This window comes from Dama dama, chromosome 7 (genome assembly GCF_033118175.1).
Source record: "Dama dama isolate Ldn47 chromosome 7, ASM3311817v1, whole genome shotgun sequence".
Lineage (NCBI taxonomy): Eukaryota > Metazoa > Chordata > Mammalia > Artiodactyla > Cervidae > Dama > Dama dama.
In genome coordinates this window covers 47,779,354-47,806,520 of record NC_083687.1, presented here as the reverse complement: position 1 = coordinate 47,806,520, position 27,167 = coordinate 47,779,354, and the positions used below count along the sequence as shown (strand labels likewise).

Below are 27,167 nucleotides of genomic sequence, written 5' to 3'. Positions count from 1 at the left end.
TGCAGAAGATGTGGATTTGGTGCCTAGGTCGGGAAGTTCCCCTGGAGAAGGGCGTGGCAACCCACCCCAGTATTCTTGCCTGGGAAATCCTATGGACAGAGGAGCCTAGTGGACAGAGGATGAGATGGTTGGATGGCATCACTGACTTAATGGACATGAGTTTGAGTCCATGGGGTCACAAAAGAGTCAGACACGACCGTAGTGACTAAATAGCAAAGGGCACATTTAAAATGAATCCATAGTACACATGTATAGAAAAAAACAGAAGCCCAGAGAGGTTAACTTGTATTTTTTCTTACATCAAAATATCTGGTACTGATGTTCCAACTCTCAACCACTGCTTCTTCCACCACCACTCCTGAACTTATTTCTATGTGCTGTTCTGGGATTTACAGAAGTAAATGGATTTCCCTTGCAAAATGTAAGCCTGTGGCTAGAACTTTGGGCAGCAGATTTGAGAAGGCATCTCCCTTGCCTTGGCTGTTCACTAGGCTGGCTTGTCCTTGTGCAGGGCTCTGGGCTGCTCGCAACAAGACTAGAGTCCTTGAGGTTCCAAATCCACTAATGGCTTCTTCAGCCTTGTGTGAGAATGCGGACTTCTTATCTCTGAGAGGAAGGACCCCTGTTTACAACCTGCAGGTAAGTTGATTGGTGACTCTGCGAGATGTAAATTTAACATCATTAAAGTGAACTAAAAGCAGCGTGCTTTGAGCCTGCCGATGTACCTAGTGTCTCATCTCTATGCAAAGGATTAGAGGTACAATCGTGTGCCAACGAGAGTTTGTTTGTACTTGGAAGAGTTGCTTTCAGGTTCTAGCCTGTGACCACTCTCTGAAGTCTCAGTACAATGGACCACCTTGACGACAGGTCAGAAGAGGGAGCCAGATCAGTTAGGGGGACTTCCCAAGTGGCTCAGATGGTAAAGAATCCCACCTGTAATGCAGGAGACCTGCGTTCAATCCTTGGGTTGGGAAGCCCTGGGGAAGGGAATGGTAACCCACTCCAGTATTCTTGCCTGAAGAATTCCATGGACAGAGGAGCCTGGCAGGCTACAGTTGGAAGTGGTTGTGTTTTCCATCCCATCCTAAGTTCTTTCACCCCTTTGATTAGCCTCATTCTCATTCTGAGTGGATTGGCTGGGGTCAACTGGATTTTCTCCACATTCCTATTTCCTGTGGACTCCAGGTTAGCAAGGAGGACTTGCCACCAAGGATTATTGAGCAGGAGGGGTGGAGAAGGATACTATCTACACTCCAGTAGGACCATTGCCCTGGTATCTCCCGGCTCCTCCTGGGGCCTTGTGTGTCTGCTGAGAAGGTGAGGAGCCAGCCTGGTCCTATTGCAACACCACATGGGAAGACATCTGGGAGGAGGGGCAGCTGCCCTTTATGATCTTCTGAGATGTCCTCATACGGAGCGTCCACAGCCCTCCTGGAACGGCTTTCCTGTTCCAATCAGATCCCCTAGAGAGATCTCCAGATGAATAGTCCACTGTATCAAAGGCAGCTGACAAAACTCGCTCTGTTAATTTACCCTGGGGCCTCTGATGTCATCTACAGGAGAGTAGCCTCCAGCAGGGCCATCTCAGAACCAGCACAGAGGTCTATGTACAGACCTGCTGGAAGCTGATTTGGATTCTAGCAGATGAATGTAACACTAGTGTGTGTGTGTGTATGTGTGTGTGTTCAGTTACTGAGTCACATCCAACTCTTCTGCAACCCCATAGACTGTAGTCTGGCAGGCTCCTCTGTCCATGGGATTTCCCAGGCAAGAATATAGGAGTGGGTAGCCATTTGCTACTCCAGGGGATTTTCCCGACCCAGGGATCAAACCCATGTCTCCTGCACTGTCAGATGGATTCGTTACCACTGAGCCACCAGGGAAGCCATTATTGGCAGTTCAGTTCAGTCACTCAGTTGTGTCTGACTCTTTTCAACTCCATGGACTGCAGCACCGCCAGGTTTCCCTGTCCATCACCAACTCCTGGAGCTTGCTCAAACTCATGTCCATTAAGTCAGTGATGCCATCCAACCATCTCATCCTCTGTCATCCCTTTCTCCTCCTGCCTGCAATCTTTCCCAGCATCAGGGTCTTAACCAATGAGTCAGTTATTCCCATCAGGTGGCCAAAGTATTGGAGTTTCCATTTCAGCATCAGTCCTTCCAAGGAATATTCAGGACTGCTTTCCTTCAGGATTGACTGGTTTGACTATTGGCAGAATCTATTTCAAATACAGTTAACAAGCAGGGTGCATAAAAAATCCCCTTGCTATGATCTGGTGATGGTGGTGGTTTGGTTGCTAAGTCGTGTCCGACTCTTGCAAGGCCATAAACTGTAGCCTGCTAGGCTCCTCTGACCATGGAATCCTCCAGGCAAGAATACTGGAGTGGGTTGCCATTTCCTTCTCCAAGCTATGATCTGCTCGACACAATGAACAGAGTTGAAACACATATACACCAGTTGAAAAACCATCTTCTTAAAAGGAGAAATAGAGTAGTTAAGGAATATTATTACATGAAATAAGAGAATTTTATGAATAAATATTTGATTTAGAATCATTATTAGCAAGTTTTATACATATTCATATTGTAGTATATCATTGTTAATTATGAAGTCTTAAACTGTATATTTAAGAGTGAAAATGCACTGGTTTGTCATTTCATAAACATCACAAATGTCAAATGCCTGTGAGAAATTTTTTTAATTATTTATTATTTAGAAATCTTTAAAAAGCTCTTCTTCGTCTTCTTGAGTATATCTATTATGATAGAGTATTAAATCGAAAGGAAATAAATCACCTAACTGAGTAAAGGAACTACTGTACAATTACTTTTTACAAAGTTTGGCTGTGGAAATCCTTAATATAAAAAAAATTACCAAAAATGTTACAAAAGAAACCTTCTTTGTAAAAATTTTGGAAATGTACCAATTAGTTCGGATTTGATCTCCACTATTTTCTGTATTTTGTGAGTGTTTAACATAGTTAAAATTACACTTAAAATGATTGCATTAGACATCCACAAATTTTTATTATGAGAAAAAAATGAATAACTTCGATTTAAGATGCATGTTGAATTGGGCATGATGATCAAAACTTCCCGTGTCAACTGATTTGTGCACTAACATTACATTCTATGTCAAGGACTCACATCCCGATTATTTTACTTGACTTACCCCCAGGACAGTATCCACAATAAATACGGCCAGTGGGTCCAGAACTGCCCATAGTGCCATGGTGATGATTAACTTTGACAGGACATCAGGGCAGAAGGCAAACAGTAGCTGACAGCCCCATCTGACCAGGACCAAGGAAAGTACCACTGCGTTCAGCATGAAAGGCCCCACCACAACCACAAGCATCTCTTCCGCCATGTGAAGGGATGAGGCTGGGTAGCAGAGGTCCACTGTGAGGGGGGAAAAATGGAATCTGCGGGAAAACAAAGCAACGACACATGTGCAAAGGAGAAGAATTCTATAAAACGCTAAGTAAACAAAACACTTTGCAGAACAATATGCTTTTTTTTTAATACAGAAAACGTGACACTTAATAGCATCTCAAAATTAAGTGTTAGAAGTCTTCATCTTTTCCTTAGACTCTCAACAGCTCACTTTCAAGGAAATGGCAAATTCTACTTTGTTCATTGTTCTTGTAAATTTCGTATGCAGTCGTAGAAAGGATATCATTTTAATCCACTGAACGGAGCATTCTTTAGACTAAAAACTACCCAGCAGGTCAACGTACTCACTAGAAGGCTGTCTGAAATCAAACTATATCAGTGGACTTAGTAACGACTCAGTCTCTAACAGAAATCAGAAATACAAATAAATCTCATAATTCTCTGGAAGTTTCATGTAGCTGAATGATTTTGCTTACGATTCTCTAGCTAGAGCCCCTACAGACAACAACGACACTGCTGACCACAGAAGCATCTAAAGCGACAACTTCACACAACCTCGGATCTAAAGCTTGAATCCAAGGTGAGCCCAGGAACTCGAGAAGCCTTCATCCAGACTTTGGCGCTCTCTTTCCAAGCAAAGGGAGCCATCCTTGACTCTCATTGTTTCCTCCCCTGTGGTTCAGCCTCATAGAGCTATTCTGTAGTTAATCCTGTTTGTGTATCCTGCTTATCAGCTCTCTACCAAAAATAGTTCTTCATTTCATCCTTTCCTTGACCTTTGCTTTGAAGGAAACTTTTCTGCTTTGTTCTTAGGCCACTGTGAGTATCAAATAAAATAAGGTGTATACATTTCTTTATCAGAGGACCTAACATAGAGTAAAAACAGAAAAATTCTCACTGTTGCTATAGCTATTGTCATGTTCCATAACTACATTATGACCTGGAGCTAATGTGTGATTCAAGCCTGAGGAACTAGGCAATAATCAACAAAATATCCATTGTTTAGGTCCTTTGATTCTTTCTCTTTTTCTTTTATTTTTTTATTGGAGTATAATTACTTTACAATGTTGTGTCTGCTATACGACAGTGTGAATCAGTTGTACGTATACATATACCCCTTCTCTCTTGAGCCTAGATCCTCTGTTACTTAAGAAATTAGATACACTGAACTACCAAGATATTTGTGCAGTCTCATTTCATTAACAACCAGTAAAGACAGAGCTGCCTTTCCTATTGAAAAAGCAACACAGCAAATAGTATAAAGCAAATATCCCAAGCACATAATATTTATTTTTCCTCCTTTAGAAACTCTCACAGACAAAAAAATGGGGGCGGGGGGAGGAAGAAGGGAAGAAAGGAATATAAGACCTATTTCATTCTCCCATGAAGATAGTTATTCACTATATTTAAATTTTCACATGCTATAATATATATAGAAGTTTGTGATTTAATTCCAAAAGATGACCAATAATTGTACATGTATACATATAACATGCATATTATTTTTCAAAGTGTCTTGAATAGTTTGCAATCTTCTTAATTGAAAATATACACACACCTTTGTTTTTATCTGTACCATCTACATTTGAGAAAATGAATTTTACTTGTACTGACATCTATCTGTCTATCTACAGTGTCTCTGAAATCATGTGTATGGAGAGATAACCTTTACAGTATCATCTTTTTCCAGAGGATAATGGCCCAGAAAGCTGTCTGGGCCTGAGTTTGGCAATTGTTTAGATTCAATCATTTTGCAGAAGAAGCAATCTTTGCTTCTCCGAGGATAGATGATAAATCATACTTACATTACTTCTAATATACCCTCAGCCTAAATCTCATTCTGATAAAATCAAAATAGGATAAAATATTGTTGCTAAATTCTCTTTTGGGTTCTACTCAGATATTAGAACATATTTGAATCGGCTAAATTTTAAATAAATATTGATGCACCAGTTAAATATTTGTATACACAGGCCCAAAATGAGAATCTAACTGTAAATAGACATTCCTGCTCTTAAAGATATTTTTGTCTTTTCAACTCATACCTGCATTTTAGGTCTTACGGTAAGTGGGTGAGAGAGGAGTTTTGTGCTCTCATTGGCCTCTCAAGATGAAAATGCATGTCTTTGACTTTCGGGGGAAGCACTCACTTTGTAACAGGAGTTGAAATGGCCTGGAGGAAAAACCACTGGCTGAGATAATGCAGGTAGAGCCTCAGGAACCAGAGAGAAGCCATCAGCAGGATGATGTACCAGAAGCCCTGGCTTTGCCATCGAGCGAACTCAAGTTCGGAAAACACTGACAGCAGCAGAAAACGTAGATGCTTGAAGAATTCTCCAGATGCAGCGTCAGCAGCCGCTGAGGAACGGCTGCAAACAAAGAAGCAGTCGGTAAATCCCAGGCTTAACTAAAGCCCAAAATAAGATATTTTGAGAATGATAAGGAAGACACAGTGAAAGTAAATTTGAATGAAAGTATTTCTTAGCCACCTGGGACTCAAACTAGTTATGGTCCTTTTCACTACGATGGATTACTAAAGGGGAGCATACAGGCACATGGATATCAGGAATTCCCTGGTGTTCCGGTGGTTAGGGAGCTGAGCTGTCACTGTCAAGGACCCAGGTTCAATCCCTGCTTGGGGAACTAAGATCCCACAAAACACAAAAGCGTGGATGTGGAAATGCCAATCAAAACCACAAAGAGATATCTCCTCACACCTGTTGTTAACACGATGGCTACTATCAGAAAAAAAAAAAGACAAAATAATATGTTGATGAAAGTTTGAAAGAAATGGAACTCTTAAACACTGTTGGTGGGAATATAAAACCATATAATCAGTATGAAAAACAGTACAACAGATCCTCAAAAAATTAAAAAAGCACAACTACCATATGATCCAGCAACACTCCTTCTGGGTGTTTATCCAAAAAAATTCAAAGCAAGATCCGAAAAAGATGTTTGCACACCTATGTTCATAGCAGCATTACTCACAATAGCCAAAAAGTGGGAAAAGCCTAGCTGTCAATCAAATGGAATAATTATTAGCCTTAAAAAGGAAGGAAATTCTGCCACATGCTACAACATGGATGAAACTTGAATGTATTATGCTAAGTGAAATAAGCCTGTTACCGAAAGAAAAGTACTGTTTGACTCTACCTATGTGAGATGCCTGCTGCTGCTAAGTCACTTCAGTCGTGTCCGACTCTGTGCGACCCCATAGACGGCAGCCCACCAGGCTCCCCCGTCCCTGGATTCTCCAGGCAAGAACACGGGAGTGGGTTGCCGTTTCCTTCTCCAGTGCATGAAAGTGAAAAGTGAAAGGGAAGTCGCTCAGTCATGTCTGAATCTTCGCAATCCCGAGGACTGCAGCCTACCAGGCTCTTCCATCCATGGGATTTTCCAGGCAAGAGTACTGGAGTGGGGTGCCATTGCTTTCTCCGATGTGAGATGCCTAGAGTAGTCAAATTCATAGACAGAAGGCAGAGTGCTGGTTGCCAGGGTCCAGGGGAGAGACAGTGGGAAGTCCTTTAATGGTATGTAGTTTCAGTTTTGCAAGATGAAAAAGCAGTAGAGATGGGTTACCCAACCATGTGAATACACTTACAACTGAACTGCACACTTAAAATGGTTAAGATAATGCATTATAGGTTATGTATGTGTTGCAATTAAATTATTTAAAGAAATATGAAAATAAATTACTGTAAACAATAAACTAATTTTGTTTAAAAAAAAATCTTTAAAATTTATACCATAGTCTTGCTTACCTCACCTACTCACAATGATCCCTCTCTATTAAGATTAGATTTAATTATTGGCATATAACTGGTTCAAAGTTAGTTATTTCATTTTGAAAATTGAAGTGAATGACTAACATACCACTAAAAACACATGCATGAGAATTTGAAACTTAAGAACTCTTATATTCTTTAATACAATACTGACATTTTCTGTTGAAACTAAACATGAAAGAGTTAGATACAATGATTCTGATTAAGCTCTGGTTTCCTCTCTCTGTGTGGTGGTGACAGCAGGAGATGTTTTCCAATTTTTTTTAAAGTATCGTTTGCAAAAAAAAAAAAACAAGGAAGGGTTGGGAGTTGGAAAAGAAAGAGTCCTCACTGTGTATGGGCACTGTGTTTCTTTTGGGGTGATGTTCTAAAGTGAAGTGGAATGATGGCTGCAGTAGTGTGAATATCCTAAAAACTTTAAATTGTACGCTCTAAGTGGGTGGATGGTGTGGAATATGAACTGGGCTTCCCAGGGGGCTCGGAGGCAAAGAATCCACCTGCCAATGCACGAGACACAAGAGATCTCCTAGGATTACTCGGAATCATTCTAATGTCCTAGAATTATTCTAGAATAATTCAGCAAATTCCTAAACCAAAATTAGTCCTGATCATAAACACATTACCAAAGGAGAAGCTGGTTCCGTGGTATGTAGTCCAAGGGCTTAGCGACTAACTAACCACAGCAGTTGAGGCATTGTGGGAACATTAACAGAAATGGAATTCATAGACAGACTCTAAAGATTTTTCATACAAAAGCTCATCTCTCTCTGAAGACTATCAAATAAATGGCAATTGTACCACCAAAAGAAGATAAGTCATAGAAGTTAAGTCTTTGCGAGGTAAAAAGAAGAAAAACTAAAAACAGTCAGAGAAAGAAAATCCATTATTCCCTTTAAAATCCCAATCCATGACTCTAGCCTTTTGGTCTATGCAAGACTAATAAGGTGCTGAACTTGACATTGACAGCTTATTTTTGTTGTTCTTGGGTGTCTTTTTCCATGAAGATGGAGAGGATCATCTCCCTGAAAACCATGTGCCGTCTTGTACTAAGCGTGCTTTTCAGTTACTCAAATGAGGAACAGTCAAACAGGAAACAGGCCCCCCAGAGGCTCTGGTTTACCAACGGTAAAATTGTCAGGAAAGTGACTCTCTTATAGAAGGATTCCAGAATACATTTACCATCATGTGAAATGAGACCCAGGACTGGCTACTCTGCTGAAGGAAAATATTCTGTGCATGATCACCTCTTCAGTTAATTATTCTGTCACTGTTTTGCCTCTTCAAAGAGAAGAGAAAATCAAACACAGATTTGACATTGTGTTGTTTGCAAAAAACTGGAAAATCTCAAATGATGCAAAACAGAAAAGACAGTAGCTTCTTTGACCTTTGGAAATTTCCACTTTTTTTTTCCATTTATTGACATGAAATGACTAAGTAGTTTAAATATTTATGCCCAGAACTCACTATCAAGTCATACTTTTACTATTAGTTTCACCAACAAAGGGTTTCCCAGTCACATTCTGATATACATATTCATTTATAGGATGTTTGATTTAGGATAAATAACACCAACATTTTGTTGCATACTATCTACATCTAATTCGTAATATTCAATTTTATTATACATAGTCAACACAACTAAGTATTTGTTTCTATTTGTTTGCCTAACAATAGTAACTATACCATCTGGATTTAAAGGATTGGGAAAACCGTGGCATCAATCAGAGTTTAAAAAATTGGACACTGCAAAGATAGAAATTAATAAAAGAATCAGTTGATGTTAAATGATGCCAAATTAAAGGATGCATCCAAAAGCTCATTAACGGAACAAAACTAGTCAAGTATATCCTCATAAACAATTCCTGAACGACAAGAAAGTCTACGTGAGTGCTTAATGGTTTTGAACTTACACCTGAAGTACAAACATGCACTAATATAGAACTTCATCCACAATGCTCCCTGCATATATTGTTCTTAGAGCAGATTTCATTCAAAAGACAACTGTACATCCATGTTTCCAGATTGCCTTGAAAGAAGGTACCTTTTTCGTTCTTATGTGCATGCTAGGCACGCTGCGACTCACAGTGTCACGGCCTAACATCTCCATCCACATTTCAACCCTCCTCTCCTTCCCCTGTAATCTTTCTTGGTTATGGACAAAGAGTGTGACCATCAAAAGGATAATAAATGGCCTCTGCCACTGGGGTGTGTAATACCAACAGTGGGAATTGATTTGCTGGTTATGAAGGTAGCCCATAGAACACAGATCATTGCAAAATCACACTGAGGCCGGCAGCCACGCCTTGGCTCATGCAGGCGGCCTGTCTACTGCTCACGGGGTGAGCTGCCAGGGGGCGTGAGGAATCGGGAGGTCATCCAGTATGCGGCTATTAAATGAAACCTATTTCTCTGGACTTCAGCCACATTTCATATGATACACATATATCCCCCTTCCATGTCCAGTCCTTATAGGGACCTGAACTCAAACAAGATTTCTGTGATCCATCAGTGCAATAATACTAAAAAAAAATAATAATAATAATACCAAAATTGCTTTGAAAGAAAGAAAGGAAAAAAAAGCATGGAATGCTTTCCTCGACTGTCTCCTACAGTGAACAGGAGTCCTTAGGTCTGGGAAGGACCAAATCCTGAGATCTGTGAAGCGAAGAGGAATGAAACAAACGGGGGTGATGGGGTAGGCAGGAAACCCGGGAGGGCATTCCATCACACAGGCCATTCTCAGAGGAATAAAGTCCTTTTTCTAAACCAGGAAATGCGTTGAATTGGTTGGAGAAGGTCTTTGTATCACTAAGTAGTGTTGATAGAGGCCGAAGCAGCAGAAGTAAAAGAAGCCTGGCCGCCTGTGTAGGAGTGCGGACTCTTCTCCGGCTCCATAGATAGCCCACAGAGTATTTTTTAAGGTGAGGGTGATGAGGAGGGGTGACCAAGAATGAGAAAACCGCCATCAGGATTTTCTAAATGGCAGCTGAGAAAAGTCTCACAAGTGTACGGCAGTGAAGCATTCAGTGGTTTGACTGGTAGGGGCTCTTTGGGCAAGTTCCCTGTGACATTATGTTTAAAAGAAAATGAGGTTAAAAAACATTTATATGTCAAGATGAAGAAACACTTATTTAGAAAGAAATAACATTAGTAAAAAACGAGTTACTATATTACTACAATCATGTGCTGGTTATTGGATTAATCTATGTAAATTATAAATGGCATCAGCTTTCTTTTTTTAACCAAAGTTGTTAAAATGTACAAATCTGCTGTTGTTTTGTTATGGTTTCAAGTATTGGGGGAAATACTTTCACAAAAGTGTACATTCACATTTAACAAAATGCTTTGGACAAAACTGTTACCCGTTCTTCCAATACTTAGGAAGCTTTCTCAAAAAAGAAAACTTCACAAGCTTATCTGGAGGTTAGCATTTTTCAACTAGATTTTTCTCCCTAAAATTCTGTCTCCTTGGCCAATTGGGGTAGTATACTTTTAACATAACACATTGTACTTTGAACAGGTTTAATTCAATTTACAAAAAATGCTTCTAATTAACTTAAAAGATCTTTGAAAATTGCTAAATCTTAGGGGTAATCGTATCACTACTGACATTGAAATAATTGATCATTCCCACTGAGGCACAAAAGTATGAATGTTCTAATGAGAAAACAGGGATTGAGTATGTTGAAGGACTCCAAAGAGACGCCCAAACTCTTAAGGCTGTTATTCCCAGCGACAGTCTCTGAACGGGAGTGGGAGGCATCAGAGTAGGGCAAAGGCAGACACAACTTATCCTCCAGTAGAAAAAGAAAATGAAATCAAACTTCAAAAATAAAGTGACATCTTGAAGCAAAGGTAACCAAAGTCCATTTACCTTTTTGAAAATAATAGCTTTTATTTAACATGTGTGTTTCTGCTTTAGGACACCATTTCCTTCCATTTACTAATCCTATCTTCTTTTTTTTAAAAGTGTGTTGAAGTACAGTTGATTTACAATGTTGTGATTTCGGCGGTACAGCGAAGGGACTCAGTCATACATGCCACATCCCTTCAGTCATGTCTGACTCCTTGTGGCCCCGTGGACTGTAGCCCCCCCAGGCTCTTCTGTCCATGGGATTCTCCAGGCAAGAATCCTGGAGTGGGTTGCCATGCCCTCCTCCAGGGGATCTTCCCGACCCAGGGATGGAGCCCAGGTCTCTTAAACCCTTGGCAGCCAGGTTTTTTACCACTAGCACCACCTGGGAAGCCCCTTAGTTATACATATATACATTCGTTTTCACATTCTTTTCCCATTACACAGGTTTATCACAGGATATTGAATATAGTCCCTTATGCTGTATGTTAGGACCTTGTTGTTTATCCAGCCTACATATACTAGTTTGCTAATCCCAAACTCACAATCCTTCCTTCCCCCACCCCAAAGAGCACGTTCTTCAGTACTCTGTAGTAACAAACCCTGGATGCAATATTACAAAAGAATGAATCTATTTTTCCCAAGAGAAATTTTCTTCAAGCAAATGTGGGGCAGCTTTATGACAGAGAAGATCTACGAGAGCTTAGGACAGCTAGTGCTCCAGAGTGAATGCCACCAGCACAGGAAGCAGAAATGCAGTTTGTCACACTTCTTATTGAAGCGTTCCTTCTGACTGTATGAAATCACTTACCTTTGCAGCTAATCTGTTGGTCAGAAGAAGAACGTTTACCTTGCCAGTATCTCCCTGGCTTAATTGGTTAAAATGTTTGCAAAGCACTTTATCAGAGAAAATAGCTAAATACTTTATGCCTAATGGAAATTTGATTAACAATTGGAACAATAATGCAAAAGCAGTTAGCTTTGAAAACAATTGCGCTGGCAAGATGCATGATTATATACATAAGATCAGCGTTGTTGTTCAGTCCCTAAATCATTCCTACTCTTTGCAACCCTATCAGCTATGGTCCACCAGGCTCTTCTGTCCATGAGGTTTTCCCAGCAAGAATACTGGAGTGGGTTTCCTTTTCCTCCTCCAGGGGATCTTCCCAACCCTGAGATCAAATCCACGTCTCTTGCATTGGCAGGCAGGTTCTTTACCACTGAACCACCTTCGCAGCCCTACGAAAAGTACTTAACCTCTCTAGAATAATACCCATAAGACACCTACTTACAATATCTATTTCCAAATTTCATGGAGCAATCAAAAGGGAGAAGGTAATACTTTGTCTTTTATGCTGTGTTTAGTCGCTCAATCGTGTCTGACTCTTTGCGACCCCGTGGACTGCAGCCCAGCAGGCTCCTCTGTCCATGGGATTCTCCAGGCAAGAGTACTGGAGTGGGTTCCCACGCCCTCCTCCAGGGGATCTTCCCAGCCCAGGGATCAAACCCAGGTATCTCGCATTGCAGAGGGATTCTTTACCATCTGAGCCCCCAGGGAAGCCCAATACTTGTCTCGTAACAAGTGTCAGTTTAATATTAGCCAAAAATTATTTTCTCATCAATAATAATAATAGTATTTTCTAAATAAGTAACAAGGAAAATAATCAAACTTTCACTCTCTTCTCCTTTGTTGACTTCAGAGACATGTTCTAGCTGTTGAAATAAAATTTAAATTCTTCCAATTATATCAAGACAAGTCTTAGTAATCATTAATGTGTATCTTTTTTGAAAACTTTTAAGTAATGACTTAAAACAGAGGGGCATATATTCTCATAATTTAGCACAACAAAATACATAATAGATTAACACTTTTTCTTTCCAATTTAATTCTGAGTTGTTTTATTTAGCCACCTATTATAAAAAGTAATTTGTGTTGATAGCTCTGAGGAAATTTAGAAATTAAAGAGCTAATTAAATTCCTTCAGAGTAATTTTTGAGTCCCTGTATCAATATATACATGTGTGTGCACGTATTGCAACTTCTGCAAGTGGCCAAATACAGCTAGACATTTCTAGACACTGACCTTCCATCCTGACTGCTGAGCCTGTTTCCCCAGAGCAAATAAATCTAACTTTTAAGCCATATTTCCAAAGAAATCGTAGTTCGTGCACCTGGTAGACTGAACTAGAATGTCAGAAATTACAACCAAGTTAGGAAAGAAAGGTAAAGAGAACCTGACCTATTTGTTGTGAACTTGCTATGGATGGAGAATCTTAAGGAAATCTTAAGTTAAAATAATAGTACATATCCTATGAATTATTTAAATAATGATCCCATTTCTATAAATTATTTGGCTCTTCAAAGTTACATTTGAATGGTATTTTTATAAGTGCTTTGCCTGCATTTTTTAAAAATAGTTTTTCAAACATATTACAAAAGCTTTATTTTAAAAAGCCACATCTGGTGTAAGAATTATGGGATATCAACCTGGAACAGAAGTATGATCACAACTTGCAAAATGCATTGCTAAGCACGAAAGAATTGATGCTTTCGAACTGTGGTCCTGGAGAAGACTTCTGAGAGTTCCTTGGACTGCAAAGAGATCGAGCTAGTCAATCCCAAAGGAAATCAATCCTGAATATTCATTGGAAGGACTGATGCTGAAGCTGAAGCTCCAATACTTTAGCCACATGATGTGAAGAGCCAACTCGTTGGAAAAGACCTTGATGCTGGGAAAGACTGAAGACAAAAGGAGAAGAGGGCAGCAGAGGATGAGATAGACTCAACAGAGCAAACTCTGGGAGACAGTGAAGGACAGGGGAGGCTGGCGTGCTGCAGTCCGTGGGGTCGCAGAGAATGGGACACGACTTAGCGACTAAACAGCAACAGTGGCTGACTTAATGTTGTATATACATCCTTATATTGCAAGAATGTACTATTTCTGTCAATTGAAAGTCTGACCTGTAAAATGATAGCTTCTTTATCTTTGCACTTATTGAAGTACACTTTATCCAAGGAGACACCTGAGAACGCTGATTAGAACACCAAGGTAAACAGAGGTCCCAGAAATGTTTGGTTCTCCCCTACAAGACAGTCTTTCGCTCTGAGGCAGAGGACCTACCAGGAAGAGAACTTGAGACCCACAGACACCTGTTCTGAGCAGAGGGTGCAGAGCTGGGAAGAAGGAAATCCTGGCCCTTCAGGAGGATGCAGCCGAGTCCTTGACTGCTGCTCTGGAGTTGGAGTGGCCCTCGAGAGTTGTCCCAAAAAAAAAAGGCAAAGAGACAAAGCATGGGTCCTTCCTCCTCAATCCACTGTCAGCTGCCCTGTGGGAGGGGTTTCCGGACAAGGATACTTCCCGTGACCAAGGAGAGTCATGAAAAGGACACCTCGGATAATGAGAGACAGCGTGACTGCTGGGAGAATGTGAAGACCACTCTGTGGAGGTGGTGTTTGATGAAACCAGAATGAGACGAAACCACTCTGGCTCCAGGTCAGACGATGACTATGGGGAAAAGCATTCTAATCAGAGCCAGTAAGCCCCTGGGTCTAGTCATCCCTGAGGCCACTGGCCAGTTCTCTTCTTTATCTTCTACCACTATCCACTCCCACTGTTCTTTTAATGTGAGCAAATGTATATTAATTGTTGTCATTTTGACTAAAGAATCCTAATATAAATCCTAATATAAATTCAACGTTTGCCAGTTTGGGGGCTTGACGGGGGAGAAGGTGAGGGAGAACCTCTTTCCTGTGGATCAACAAAAAATGGCTAATTAAAATGATTGTAAGATTTGCACAGACCATGTAGCAATGATTAGTTGGCTCCCAGGAAGCACTTCTCAATCTGACTGTCCCTGGCCCACCTCCAACTCTCAAGACAAAAAGAATCTAGAGGTTCCCATCTCTAACTCCTCTTTGCAACTGGGAGGTTATCCGACCCAGTTATGGACAATGAGATGCAAGGAGCAGGTTTCTGAGAGATTTCTGAGAATGCGAAGACTCTCCCTAGCAGGAGAGAGAAATTGGATTATTGATTTCGATGTTGCTGTTGTGGTTGTTGATCCACGTGTGGGTATGTTTTGTGGGGTTCGTTACTAAATGCCCCACTGCCTGTATCACAAACAGCAAGCATCATTTAGAGAGGTTGCCATGAGATTGCCTAACTAAACATTTTTCCAGCCGAGCTTCTATGTGTGTGTGTGTGTGTGTGGTATGTGTATGAGTGTGAGTGTGTGCGTGTGAGTGTTGTGTGTGACTGTGTGTATATGTGTATCTGTGTGTCTGCGTGTACTGTGTATGTGTATGTATGTGTCTGTGTGTGAGTGAGTGTGTGTGAGTGTGTGTGTGTTCAGAAGCAACTTACAGGCCTGGAGCTGCATCTCCCTGAGGGCAACTACAGACATGCACACACACGTAAAAACATGGTGAAAATATGTTATTCTGTAAAATGCTATATCTTCTGTACTATTCCTTACAAATTTAATTATTAGGTCTAACTTGGTAAACACAAAAGAAAGTACTCAATAGGGAATTTAAGAGTGCATGTATGCAAGCTCAGTTGCTCAGCCGTGTCCGACTCTTTGTGACCCCACGGACTGCAGCCCGCCAGGCTCCTCTGTCCCTGGGATTTCCCAGACAAGAATACTGGGGTGGGTTGCCATTTCCTTCTGCGGGGGATCTTCCTGACCCAGGGATCAAACCCACATCTCCTGCATCTCCTGCACTGGCAGGCAGATTCTTTAGCACTGAGCCACCTGGGAGGCCCCCAGTTTGAGACACAGAATATTAAATGAAAAGGATATGATATGATGTGAGAGCAGTGTATGAGCTACTTAACTATTCTCTAAATTAGCTCTGAATGGAAACACCCAATACCACACTAGGAAATTATCTAGATTCCTGAATGTAAGGGATTTTCAAAAGAAGGGACAGTGCAAAATCCCCATGTGAGGCAAATCATAGTAGACCTCCCCAAAGGGTGAAACCCATACTAGGAATTTGAGCCCAAGTCTTATGAAGCCAAAAAGGCATTACCTTTTGTCTTTCTACAGCGGTGAAGAGCTATGTGGAAGGATAGTACCTGAGATATTGGATCTCATCTTCTAAAACCATTGAGCATGTGTAGAAATTAATCCCCGTTTATATAACAATTGATCAGATTTTTCAGAAACAACTCGTAATCCAAAATCCTGAAGTCATGAGCAAAGCTCATGAAAAACAAAAATCCTCTTGTTTTCCTTCAAGATTGTGGCTATAGTGTCTTCATTTACTTTCTGAAAACAGCAGAGAAAGAATAAGGGCAGATTGCCAAGTCTGAGAGTAGGGACGTCCTTGAAGACAGCCTAAACCAAAATAAACACAAAAACAAACATGTCTACAGTGAAAAGATAGTAACACTGCATTATAATTAGCTGTCTCAGGAAGTGAGGGTATTTTCAGTTAACTGAATGGGTGACAATTACTTGGATTACTGTCGTGCTTAAAATGTCAGTGTTAAATGATTGCTTTAAGCACATAATAATAAATTCTGCATTCTTAAGTGGCAAATACAACAAAGCCAAATACAGAGAATGTTTTTAGTGGAAGCAAAACTTGAACAAATACCTGCAACACACATTTTCAAAACACAGGAAACAAAGGAGGAATAGCAATCGATCAGCAGACATGGTTCTGATATTTACCAGTTTACTTAAAATTAGGAAAAGGTCAAAATCTCAGAGAGACAATCAGTTTAGGGGCACACCCACCATTTCCCAAGTAAATGCATAAGGACTGTTGAGAATTTCTACAGAACCTGAAAGGCTTCTTCCTGGGAATCTGTTAATTATAGCATTTATGAAAATAGCATTGGTTAATTTCACACCTGCCATTAAATCCTACATGATTTCCTGGGATATGTTGTGATTACACTGTAGTCCTGCAAACCATATTTTCCCCATGTCAGTGTTAATTGTACAGGATTAACAAATAACAAGTGCCATTCGCTTATACTGCCACTGTTGGTAACGTCTCTCCTTGTATCCAGCGTAAGCTTGGTTTCCTTTTGAATCCCCCAGTCCCTTGAGCAAGCATAAACTGCTCAACTGTGGCAGTTTTTCCTTCCTGCAATCCATGCCACCTGGAAAGCAATACCATGGAGCAGGAAGTTACATTTAACCTCAAAAGACAGTTCTTGCCTTTGCCAACTCAAGTCTACTTTGTTAGGTTGGAAATTCTTTTACTCATCACCTCTGGTTCAACCAACACTATTTTAGGAGAACAGAGAAGAAACATTCTGGTCTCTGTCTCTCTTCTTTTCTTCCCTGGGGAGGAAAGACATGCGGATCCTGAATATGGACTCTCTAACGGGAAGGTTACGTCAGGTCTGGGGTGGATAAGAAGTCACTGTGGCTGGAAATGTTTAGGACCATCTGCTGAGATGGTTCCTGAGGGGACTTTGAAAGCCTAGCAGGATTTGGGTTGGTCAAGGGATAAGAGTTGGAGAATCATAACAAAATAAAAGCAGAATCCCAGAAGAGAGTCATGGCAGGGTGACAGGACTAACCTAGGTGGCTCCCATCTTTCTTTACAGAAAAGGGAAATCAATCTCCCCCCGAAAGACATTGAGAAATAGCAAAATTTTGAAAAAGACTCATTTACTTTTATTGTTCGTATCCTGAATTAGACACTTCTGGATAAAAAATAAACAGAGAAAAGCTAATCTATTCCTTCAGCTCTAAAAAACTCGTGTTCTTATTGTGTCAAATTAGTATGGGTCTCCTCTCAGAATGGGTACACCCAGGAGAGCTAACTGCTGTTGTTTAGTCGCTAATTCTGACTGTTACTCTTCTGTGACCGTATGGATGGTAGTGAGCGCACCAGGCTCCTCCATCCATGGGGTTTCCCAGGCGGGAACACTGGAGTGGGTTGCCATCTCCTTCTCCGGGGATTTTCCCGGCTCAGGGATCAAACCCACGTCTCCTGCTTTGGCAGACAAGTTCTTTACCACTGAGCCACCAGGAAAGCCCGAGCTAACTGTTAAGAGCTTCTAAACTTCCAACATTGAAGGAAAAATCTGATCTCCTTTAAAGAGAAGGCTTTCTATGAAAAGTTTGATTTAATAAACAGACAAGTCAAGGAGTCAATTACGGGGATTTCCAGGTGGCTCCGGTGGTAAAGAATTTGCCTGCAAATGCAGGAGACATAGAGGCAAGAGATGTGGGTTCCATGCCTGGGTCGGGAAGATCCCCTGGAGAAGGGCGTGGCAACCCACTCCAGTGTTCTTGCCTGGAGAATCCCAGGGACAGAGGAGCCTGGCGGGCCACAGTCCATGGATCGCAAAGAGTCGGACGCGACTGAAGCGACTTATCCCGCGCGCTGAGAGGGACCTCACCCATTTTCAGGCGCACACCTGAAAGCTTGTGGTGAGGAAAAATCTGGGAGGCGAGCCACTCTGCTGACTCAGCACCACCTTGTCATAGCAGGAAAATAACTGAATCACTACTCAGTCACCCGCTGAGTAAACACTGGTGGCGCGTCGCCTTCCTATGGAGGGTGCAGAGACGGGAGCCTGCTTCAAGGTGACATTCCGGTAGGCGAGAACGGGGCGCTCCAAGGCCCGGCGAGCTGCCCCTGGGAGACGCGAGGAGATGGCTGAACACCCCGCTGGGTGCCTCTGACTGCCCCTGCTGCACTGTTTTTCAACTAATTTCTAATATGGGAAGGACTTCATGAGATAATTACCCAATTAATGAGGAAAGGGGGAAAACATTAAATGTGGTTGCAGCAATATTGATAGCCTGATGCACGTAAAAACCATTTTCTGAGACTTTTCTTCCAAAGCCCTGTACAAATAAGCAGCTATTTTAATTATTAAATAGAGAAAATAAGGAAATTTTAGCATCAACTAAGATGGCTTTATTATAACTGCCACGAATATTAGTATTGAAAGAAAGAACTATTAATGCTTTTGTTTAGACTCTAGGATCTAATTCCTTGTAAATGCTGTTGTGTAATGAGAAAGTAAAACCAATAGAATTATTTGGGGAAACAAGATATCCTGGAATAATACTTTCATTCTGTTCAACCATGCATGCTCAGCTGCTCAGTCATATCTGACTCTTTGCAACCCCATGGACTGTAGCCCGCCAGGCTCCTCCGTCCATGGGGATTTCCCAGGCAAGAACACTGGAGTGGGTTACCACTTCCTGCTCCAGGGGATCTTCCCAACCCTGGGATTGAACCTGCATCTCATGTGTCTCCTGCATTCATAAGCACATTCCTTACCTCTGTGCCACCTGGGAAGTCCCATTTGGTTCCATATATATATATTTTTTTAATGCCATAAAACCTTTTATCTGCTTGGCCCTGTCCTAAACATTAGGGAAAGAGCCTTGAAGACTATGTTTTTAAAAAGCAGGGGGTTTCAAATAATGTATTTTTAGAATGTTTTGAAAATGTGTAAGTATTTTAAGGAATAGACTGCTTCTTTTTCCCTAGGAATTGCACAACTTTGGACAAGGCATTAATGTTTACTGGAAGACTGCAAGAGTGTCAGAAACATGGATCAAGACAATGCTGTTTCCATGGGAAGTTGAGATCTGAGGTCTATTTGAATTAGTGGTTTTTTTTTTTTTTTTTTTTCTGAAACCATTTCAGTCAAGAAATCAGAATATTACTCTCTGTCTTCTCCCATTTAATGAAGAGCAGGAAGCCAGATGCCACCAGGCACCAGCGCTGGCACGGCCGATTCTATGACGGTGAGTTGCCAAGAGGCATGCTCTAAACCCTGGCATTTGCATCCAGAACTGGGGAACCATACTGGACTGACACTGTATCCATAGACAAGAGGGATGAATAAATCAACGATAAATGAAGTACTAAAAATGTCTAATTTCCAATACAGTGCTTCCAGCAACAACCGAAATTAAAACCCTGTTAACACCCAGCTATAGTGCCTACAATCTTGTTGTGAGTGCGCCGAAGCAAAGGTTCACCATAAAATAAAAGAAGGAATGAATATGCATTCGTAGCTAGGATGTCCTGGCTGCTTCAAACACCCTGGTGCCGAGAAGTCAATGTGTCAAATCCTATATAAATTCAGAAGGTTCATGGTTTTAGAGTCAGGAAACATTCCTCCTGCTTTTTAAAGTAAGACACAAACTGGAAATGTCAAGATGCAATGTCAGTTAAAGGACCATTTTAAAGACACTGATGGAAATTTTTAGGCTTCCCAGGTGGCGCTAGTGGTAAAGAATCCACCTGCCAATGCAGGAGACGTGAGACAGGGGTTCGGTCCCTGAGTGGGGAAGATCCTCGGGAGGAGGGCATGGAAACCCACTCCAGTATTCTTGCCTGGAGAATCCCTTGGACAGAGGAGCCTGGCAGGCTGCAGTCCATAGAGTTTCACAGAGTTGAACAGGACTGAAGTGATTTAGCATGCACACATGCATGGAAATGTTCAGGATCTCTGCCAAATTCTACACCTTGAACAGGTACAGGTTAATGGAAATTCATTTCAGCAAGACCTGGGTCCATAATATGTCTATTTGTGTCTCCACAGCTTTGGGTCCAGTGACATATTAAATATACAGCTGACATTCCACGCATTCTGTGACCTGGGCCTGGAGGAGTATGTGTTTGCTTTCTTAGGAATCTTCTTGTTTTCCTTTGCTGAGCTGCCAACATAGATAAACTGGGCTACATTTCCTAGAATCACCTTTCATGAGGGCTAGAATCACCCAAAAGCAGGATCAAATTATCCTTTAAAAAGTCAAAACCAGCTACATCATTTGCAGGGACCAGTACAAAATGAAAATGTGGGACCCTTACTAGTTTGCAAGAGCTGTCATCATGAAATACACAGGCTGGGTGGCTTAAACAACAGAAATTTGTTCTCTTATAATTCTGGAGATTGGAAGTCCAAGACTGAGGTGCTAGCTGGGTTGGATTCTTTTTCTTTTTTTTTAAGGTTAGTTTCTCTTGAGGTCTCTCTCCTTGGCTTGCAAATGGCCACCTTCTCTCTATGTCCCATTGAGGGCTTTCTCCTGTGTATGTATATTCCTGATGTGATTTGGTGTGTCTGATTTCCTCTTCTCATAAGGACACTAGTCATATTGGATTAACACCCACCCTAGGACTTCATTTTAATTTAACCACCTTTTCAAAAACTTTATCTCCAAATACAGTTACAATCTGAGATACTGGGGATTAGGGCTTCAACATATGAATCTGGGCAACATGATACCTTGTTCAGATAGCAAGAAAAAAGTGCATTAAAGGTTGTTGTTGCTGGCTAGTCTAAGTCATGTCCAACTCTTGGTGACCCAATGGACTGTAGCCTGTTGGGCTCCTCTGTCCATGGGCTTGTTCAGGCAAGAATACTGGAGTAAGTTACCATTTCCTTCTCCAGGGGATATGCCCAACCCAAGGATTGAACCCATGTCTCTTGCTGCATTGGCCGGCAGGTTCATTAACCACTGAGCTACTAGGGAAGCCCCTCTATTAAATGTACTAAAACTGGGTTGGCCTCTACATGGGTGTTGAGCCAAAAGACACATCCAAGTTAAAGAGTGGGAGAAGGAAGGATTTACTACTTTCAGCAAGAAAGGAGTACACTGGGGAATCTTTCCCAAAGCATGTCCGCAGTAGCAAAAGTGGGGAAGTTTTAAGCTAAGGGTAAGGAAATAAACTCTGAATATTCACTGGAAGGACTAATGCTGAAGCTCTAATACTTTGGCCACCTGATGTGAAAGGCTGACTTATTGGAAAAGACCCTGATGCTGGGAAAATTTGAGGGAAGGAGAAGGGGACGACAGAGGAGGAGATGGTTGGATGGCATCACTGATTCAATGGACATGAATTTGAGCAAGCTCCGGGAGATGGTGATGGACAGGGAAACCTGGGGTTCTCCATGGGGTCGCAAAGAGTCAGACACAACTGAGTGACTAAACAGCATATTCATGACGGGGCTTGAGAGGTCAACAGAGTTCAAGCTTTAGTTGATTGAAGTCATGAGGTCAGAGGGTCAGAAAGGTCAACATCCTCCTCTCTTAGGTTCTAGATGGTCTGTCTTTTAGTGCATGCTCAGTCGTGTCTGACTCTGCAACCCCATGGACTGTAACCCGCCAAGTTCCTCCGTTCATGGGATTTTCCAGGCAAGAATACTGGAGTGGGTTGCCATTTCTCTCTCCAGGGGATCTTCCCTACCCAGGGATCGAACCATTGTCTCTTGCCTCTCCTGCATTGGCAGGCGGGTTTTTTTCTGGCTGAGCAACGGGGCAAGCCCCTCAGGGATTGAGGGACTGGGGCACCTGAGGAGTTTAGTTTAAATCCTGCAAAACAGATCGAGAAAGTGCTCCACACTAATCTTAACCACCAGTCTTTAAAACTGATGCAGCATCTTTCCTTTTGTTACTGTGCTTGCCTGATAACAGTCCTTTGTCCCTGCATTCTTTTGTTCCTTCAATATCCTTAATTACTGAGACCAGTTCTAGGGCAAGCATTGTGGCCAAACTTAGATCACAAAAAGGCTTAGGCCAAAAATGACTTCTTTTATGTAAAGAAAGCCAGGCCTGGTTCTTTTTCTGGGGGCACCCTACAATATCCTCTTCCACAAAGACATGGAGCCCTGGACAGAAGAATTCTGGACTTCAGATGGAGCTCAGTCACTTGCAGAGTATTATTCACCAAGAAAAAGAGCACGTTTTATGAGCTGGCAAGTTATGTCTCTTATAATGATTGTTTAGAGGCATAAATTTCCTAAATAAATATTAAATTGTTTTTATAAGGAAGAACTTGATTATTTAACATTGTGGTTTGTGCTTTTTTTTTTTTTTTTTGACAAACTAAGTGTAGAGATCGACAGTCCATGTAAAGACCTTTATTGTTTGCTGTTGAGATTCAAATGTAATGTTTACAATAACCCATGAGAAGTTCCTCATCAATGAGACATGAGAAGGGAAACATGTCACAGAAATTAGCATTCTGCCTGTTAAGAAAGAGAACTCCCATCAGTTATCTTAAACTCATTTTTAAATACACATAAATGTCTTTTCAGAAATGAAGAGGGTACCAACCAAGAAAGAGAATCTATTTCAGAAAGGATTACCAATTTTGTTTTCAATTCTTATAATATTGTAATAAAAGTGAATCTAAATTATCAGGCAAGGAAATAAATAGGGCTTATCCAGTAGTTCAGTGGTAAAGAAACTACCTTCAATGAAAGAGATGCAGGTTGGATCCCTGGGTTGGAAAGATCCCCTGGAGAAGAGCATGGCAACCTACCTTGCCTATTCCAGGCAAGGTATTCTTGCCTGCAGAATCCTATGGACAGAGGAGCCTGGCAGGCTACAGTCCATAGGGTCGCAAAGAGTCAGAAACGACTGCAGCAATGCAGCATGCTAAATAAATAATACAATCATTCACATTTTAAAAAAAAAGAAAGAAATAGTGTAGTGGCATTGTAAAGCCAAAGTATTTTTTTTTAACTGAAAGAAAAGAGCAATTTGGAGATTAACTGGTAAACAGTGCATAACAAATGATATCAGCAGCTAGTTAAAAGTCTTTTAAAAATAGGGTATCCTGTGTCTTTAAGTAATAAGATTGGCCAAGAACCTCTGAGACATTCAAATGTTAATTCACAAAATAAATTTTAAAAGAAAATTTCTCTGCACCCTCCACCCCTAAATTAACTTCCTGTTTCCCGGATAGCTCAGTTGGTAAACAGTCCGCCTGCAATGCAGGAGACCCCGGTTCCATTCCTGGGTCAGGAAGATCCGCTGGAGAAGGAAGAGGCAACCCACTCCAGTATTCTTGGGCTTCCCTGGTGGCTCAGCTGGTGAAGAATCTGCCTGCAATGTGGGAGACCTGGGTTTGATCCTTGGGTTGGGAAGATCCCCTGGAGAAGGGAAAGGCTACCCACTCCAGTATTCTGGCCTGGAGAATTCCATGGACTGTATAGTCCGTGGGTTGCAAAGACTCGGACATGACTGAGCCACTTTCACTTTCACTTTTAGAGTGAAAGGGCTAAAAATATGACAGGACACTCTTGATAAGTTCAAATGAAGGTCCCGAGCTTAAGGGCACAGTAAATTTACGATGTTTGACTTAACAGTTCTGTCCGACATAGTTTTATTTTCCTAAGCCCAGGAAAAGAAATCATTCATAGAACATTAAATCCTTGGTCTTCCAAGGAGAAAACTAGGCTGAAAATTTGGTGAATTTTGTCTTCGGTTTAATTTTTATATTAAGGGAGATTTTACCAGGAAGGAACAAAAAAACTTGCTTGGTGTGGCAATACTTTGAGAAATTTATATGTGGCTTGAACAATGCCAAGTACTTTGAGACCAAATCCTTGTGAATCTGGAGAATAGTCCTGTACAAATTCCCGCTTCCCTTTACCGGTCATGTATTCTTATTGGCAAGAGGAGGGAACATTAGTTAGTATTCAGTCAGTCCACCAACTCATTAGGAATATAACTTACAACCAGATGTGTGTGAATGTGTACTAGGGTGCTGGTGTTGATTATAGAAAGAGGAGAACTCGCAGATGAGTATTTTTGTTGCTTCTTAGATTAAAGCTAGTGTTAGTCAAGTTTTTTTTTTTGTTTGTTTTCTCTTTTCTTTCTTTTTACTGAAACAAATATGAAGAGGAAGGTGGATTTTTCTCTCACATAAATTAGTTCAACCATAGCTATTAATAGTCTGTGACCATCCTAATATGTTCTTTGGGTGACTGTAAATAATAAAAGTTATGACGGTTCAGATTCAGGGAATTAAAATCTTTAAGAGATTTTGCTTTTGTGCCCTTAATTTCATCAATAGTGTCTGACTCATAGTATGTTACTCAGAAAATATGTTAAATGGATTAATTAGTACAGGGAACAACCACAATATTTCTCAATTTGTAGGCACTGTGCAAAAAGAACAGTATTACCTTGGAATAATACAGGAAGACTGAAAATAGTTGTCATGTGAAAAACTTTCAAAATGCTTATCCAGATAATTAAATATATAATATTTATTACCCAAAAAGGTGAGAAAGCATAGACCTTCTTCAAAATCTAAAAAGAAATTCTAGTATTTTCTGTGGTGTCCCATGCCTGTATTATTCTATTCACTGTGGTCCCTATGAGTCAATGGTGGTTTATAGTCCATTGCAATGTCTTCCTGGAATCAACTGGAAAACGAAATAAGTTCAGAAACAGGAAATTATACGTGTGTCCAGACAGAAAAACTGATAGCGAAATGATAGCAAAACACATGTTTAGCTTGGTACAGGTCAAAAGAATAAAGTGATTCCTTGATCCTTTTACAGTATTTACAGTGTTTCATTGATCTTGATGGACATATGGGATCCATCCCTTCACTTCTCAGGATGCAGAGAAGACTAGTTCTATTACACGCAGCAGAGTTGCAAGTCATTGTGTCTCTCCACAGTAGAGCCCCAAACCCCATTCCATGAAGACCGGTCTAATACTAATCAGAACAGCTTATATATTTGCCCACACTGCACCAGCCAACGAGAGCCCCCAGCCACCAGGAAATGGATCACCTTCTTCAGTGTCTGACCTGTGACACAGTGTCCCAGTGGGTTGACCTCAGCGCTAGGACTGGGACAGAACAGAGGAGTCCTTCCTCTCCTTCCTCTAGGGATTAACCCTGTTCGAGGCCAGCAATCTTCAGGGCAGATTCAAGTAAGGAGACCTTTAGCTCCAAGCCAGTTTTGTGGTGCTGGGTATTCTTGGTTGATGCAGAAAGGTAAAATACAGAGCCCTACCACTAGATGCCAAGATTCTTAAGCTTGACTGTGGAAAGCAGTAAATTCCTGAGTCCACTGGGATACAGAAAAGGAAACACTCCTTGTCTTCTGAAAATACAGGTGACTAAAAATTGGAATGTTAGAAAAACTTTACATGTCTTGAAATGGTTGATTTTTTTTTTTTGCAATTGAGAAAGTATTGCAAAGAATTTGAGTTAGCCTACAGCAATAAGACTTAACATTAATATTAAGAGACTTATTGTGTGCCAGGCACTGCTTGAAGGGCTTTGTTAGTGGCTGAGTTGCTGAGTCATGCAACTTCACGGACTGTGTAGCCAGCCAGGCTCCTCTGTCCTCCACTGGAGTTTGCTCAAATTCATGTCCATTGAGTCACTGATGCTATCTAAAGATCTCATCCTCTCTGTTCATAACATTGTATAGGAGGCAGTGACCAAAACCATCCCAAGGAAAAAGAAATGCAAGAAAGGCAAAGTGGTTGCCTGGGGAGGCTTTATAAACAGCTGAAGAAAGAGAAGTGCAAGGTTTTGGTTGTACCAACCCTTTTAATCATTACCATATCCCCATGAGATGATACTATCATTATGCCTCAGAAAACTGAGGTCCAAATCTAATCTAGGACATTATTCATTGATAAAGCCAAAATCTGAACTCAAGGAGTCAACTGCACGGCTTGTGCTTGGAAACACTAAACTAAGCTACATTTCCAGCGGAAGGTGTCTCTGAGGGACATCCCAAAGAAGTACAGAAGAATAAAACTGCCTCAAATCAAGAGCAATTGTGAATTAAACCTTTTATTTTGCATAATGACCCTCAGTCTATATGAAGCATAATATGCTTTGTTCAACTTGCGGTAGTAAATGTTTAGTTAGTAAAGTATCCTTTCCAACTCTGAGGTTTGATGATGCTTTTAGTTCTTAAAGGAAATGGTGCATGCTGGTTTAATAACAGTGCTTATTCTGTAAAATCAATACTCAAATATTTTGAAGAAATCATTCAAAAATATACTTACTCAAAACAAAATAGACAAAATCATCTACTTTGCTCCATGCTTTCTAAACCTAGCCTTCTAAACTTAGTAGTTGAATATCCCTATATTCAACAGAATAGCTCATCAACCCTACCCCCAACTCTAAAAATCAATCCTTACCCCCAGGAATAGTTATAATAAAAGCCCTGTGATAGAAGTCCCCTGGCATGGCAGACAGAACTGTTGCAATGGGCTCCATACCTCTTTGGCACCTACTTCTCCAGTAACTATTTCCTACTAGACAACATTCTCCATCAGCAACTCAGTATTCTCCCTCGAAGCCCCATCCTCGGTGGAAGAAATTCCTTTCCCATTATTTCAGTTTCTTTATGAGTAAACC

General features: G+C 41.0%; 1 protein-coding gene across 1 annotated transcript in view; it reads right to left on the bottom strand.

Annotated features, from left to right (window-relative positions):
• Positions 1 to 27,167, bottom strand: part of LOC133059330 (uncharacterized) — a 231,626-nt gene that overhangs the window by 73,270 nt on the left and 131,189 nt on the right. Inside the window, 2 exon segments of the mRNA XM_061146304.1 lie at positions 3,175 to 3,427; positions 5,549 to 5,767. Of these exon segments, the coding sequence (XP_061002287.1) occupies positions 3,175 to 3,427; positions 5,549 to 5,767 (472 nt within the window).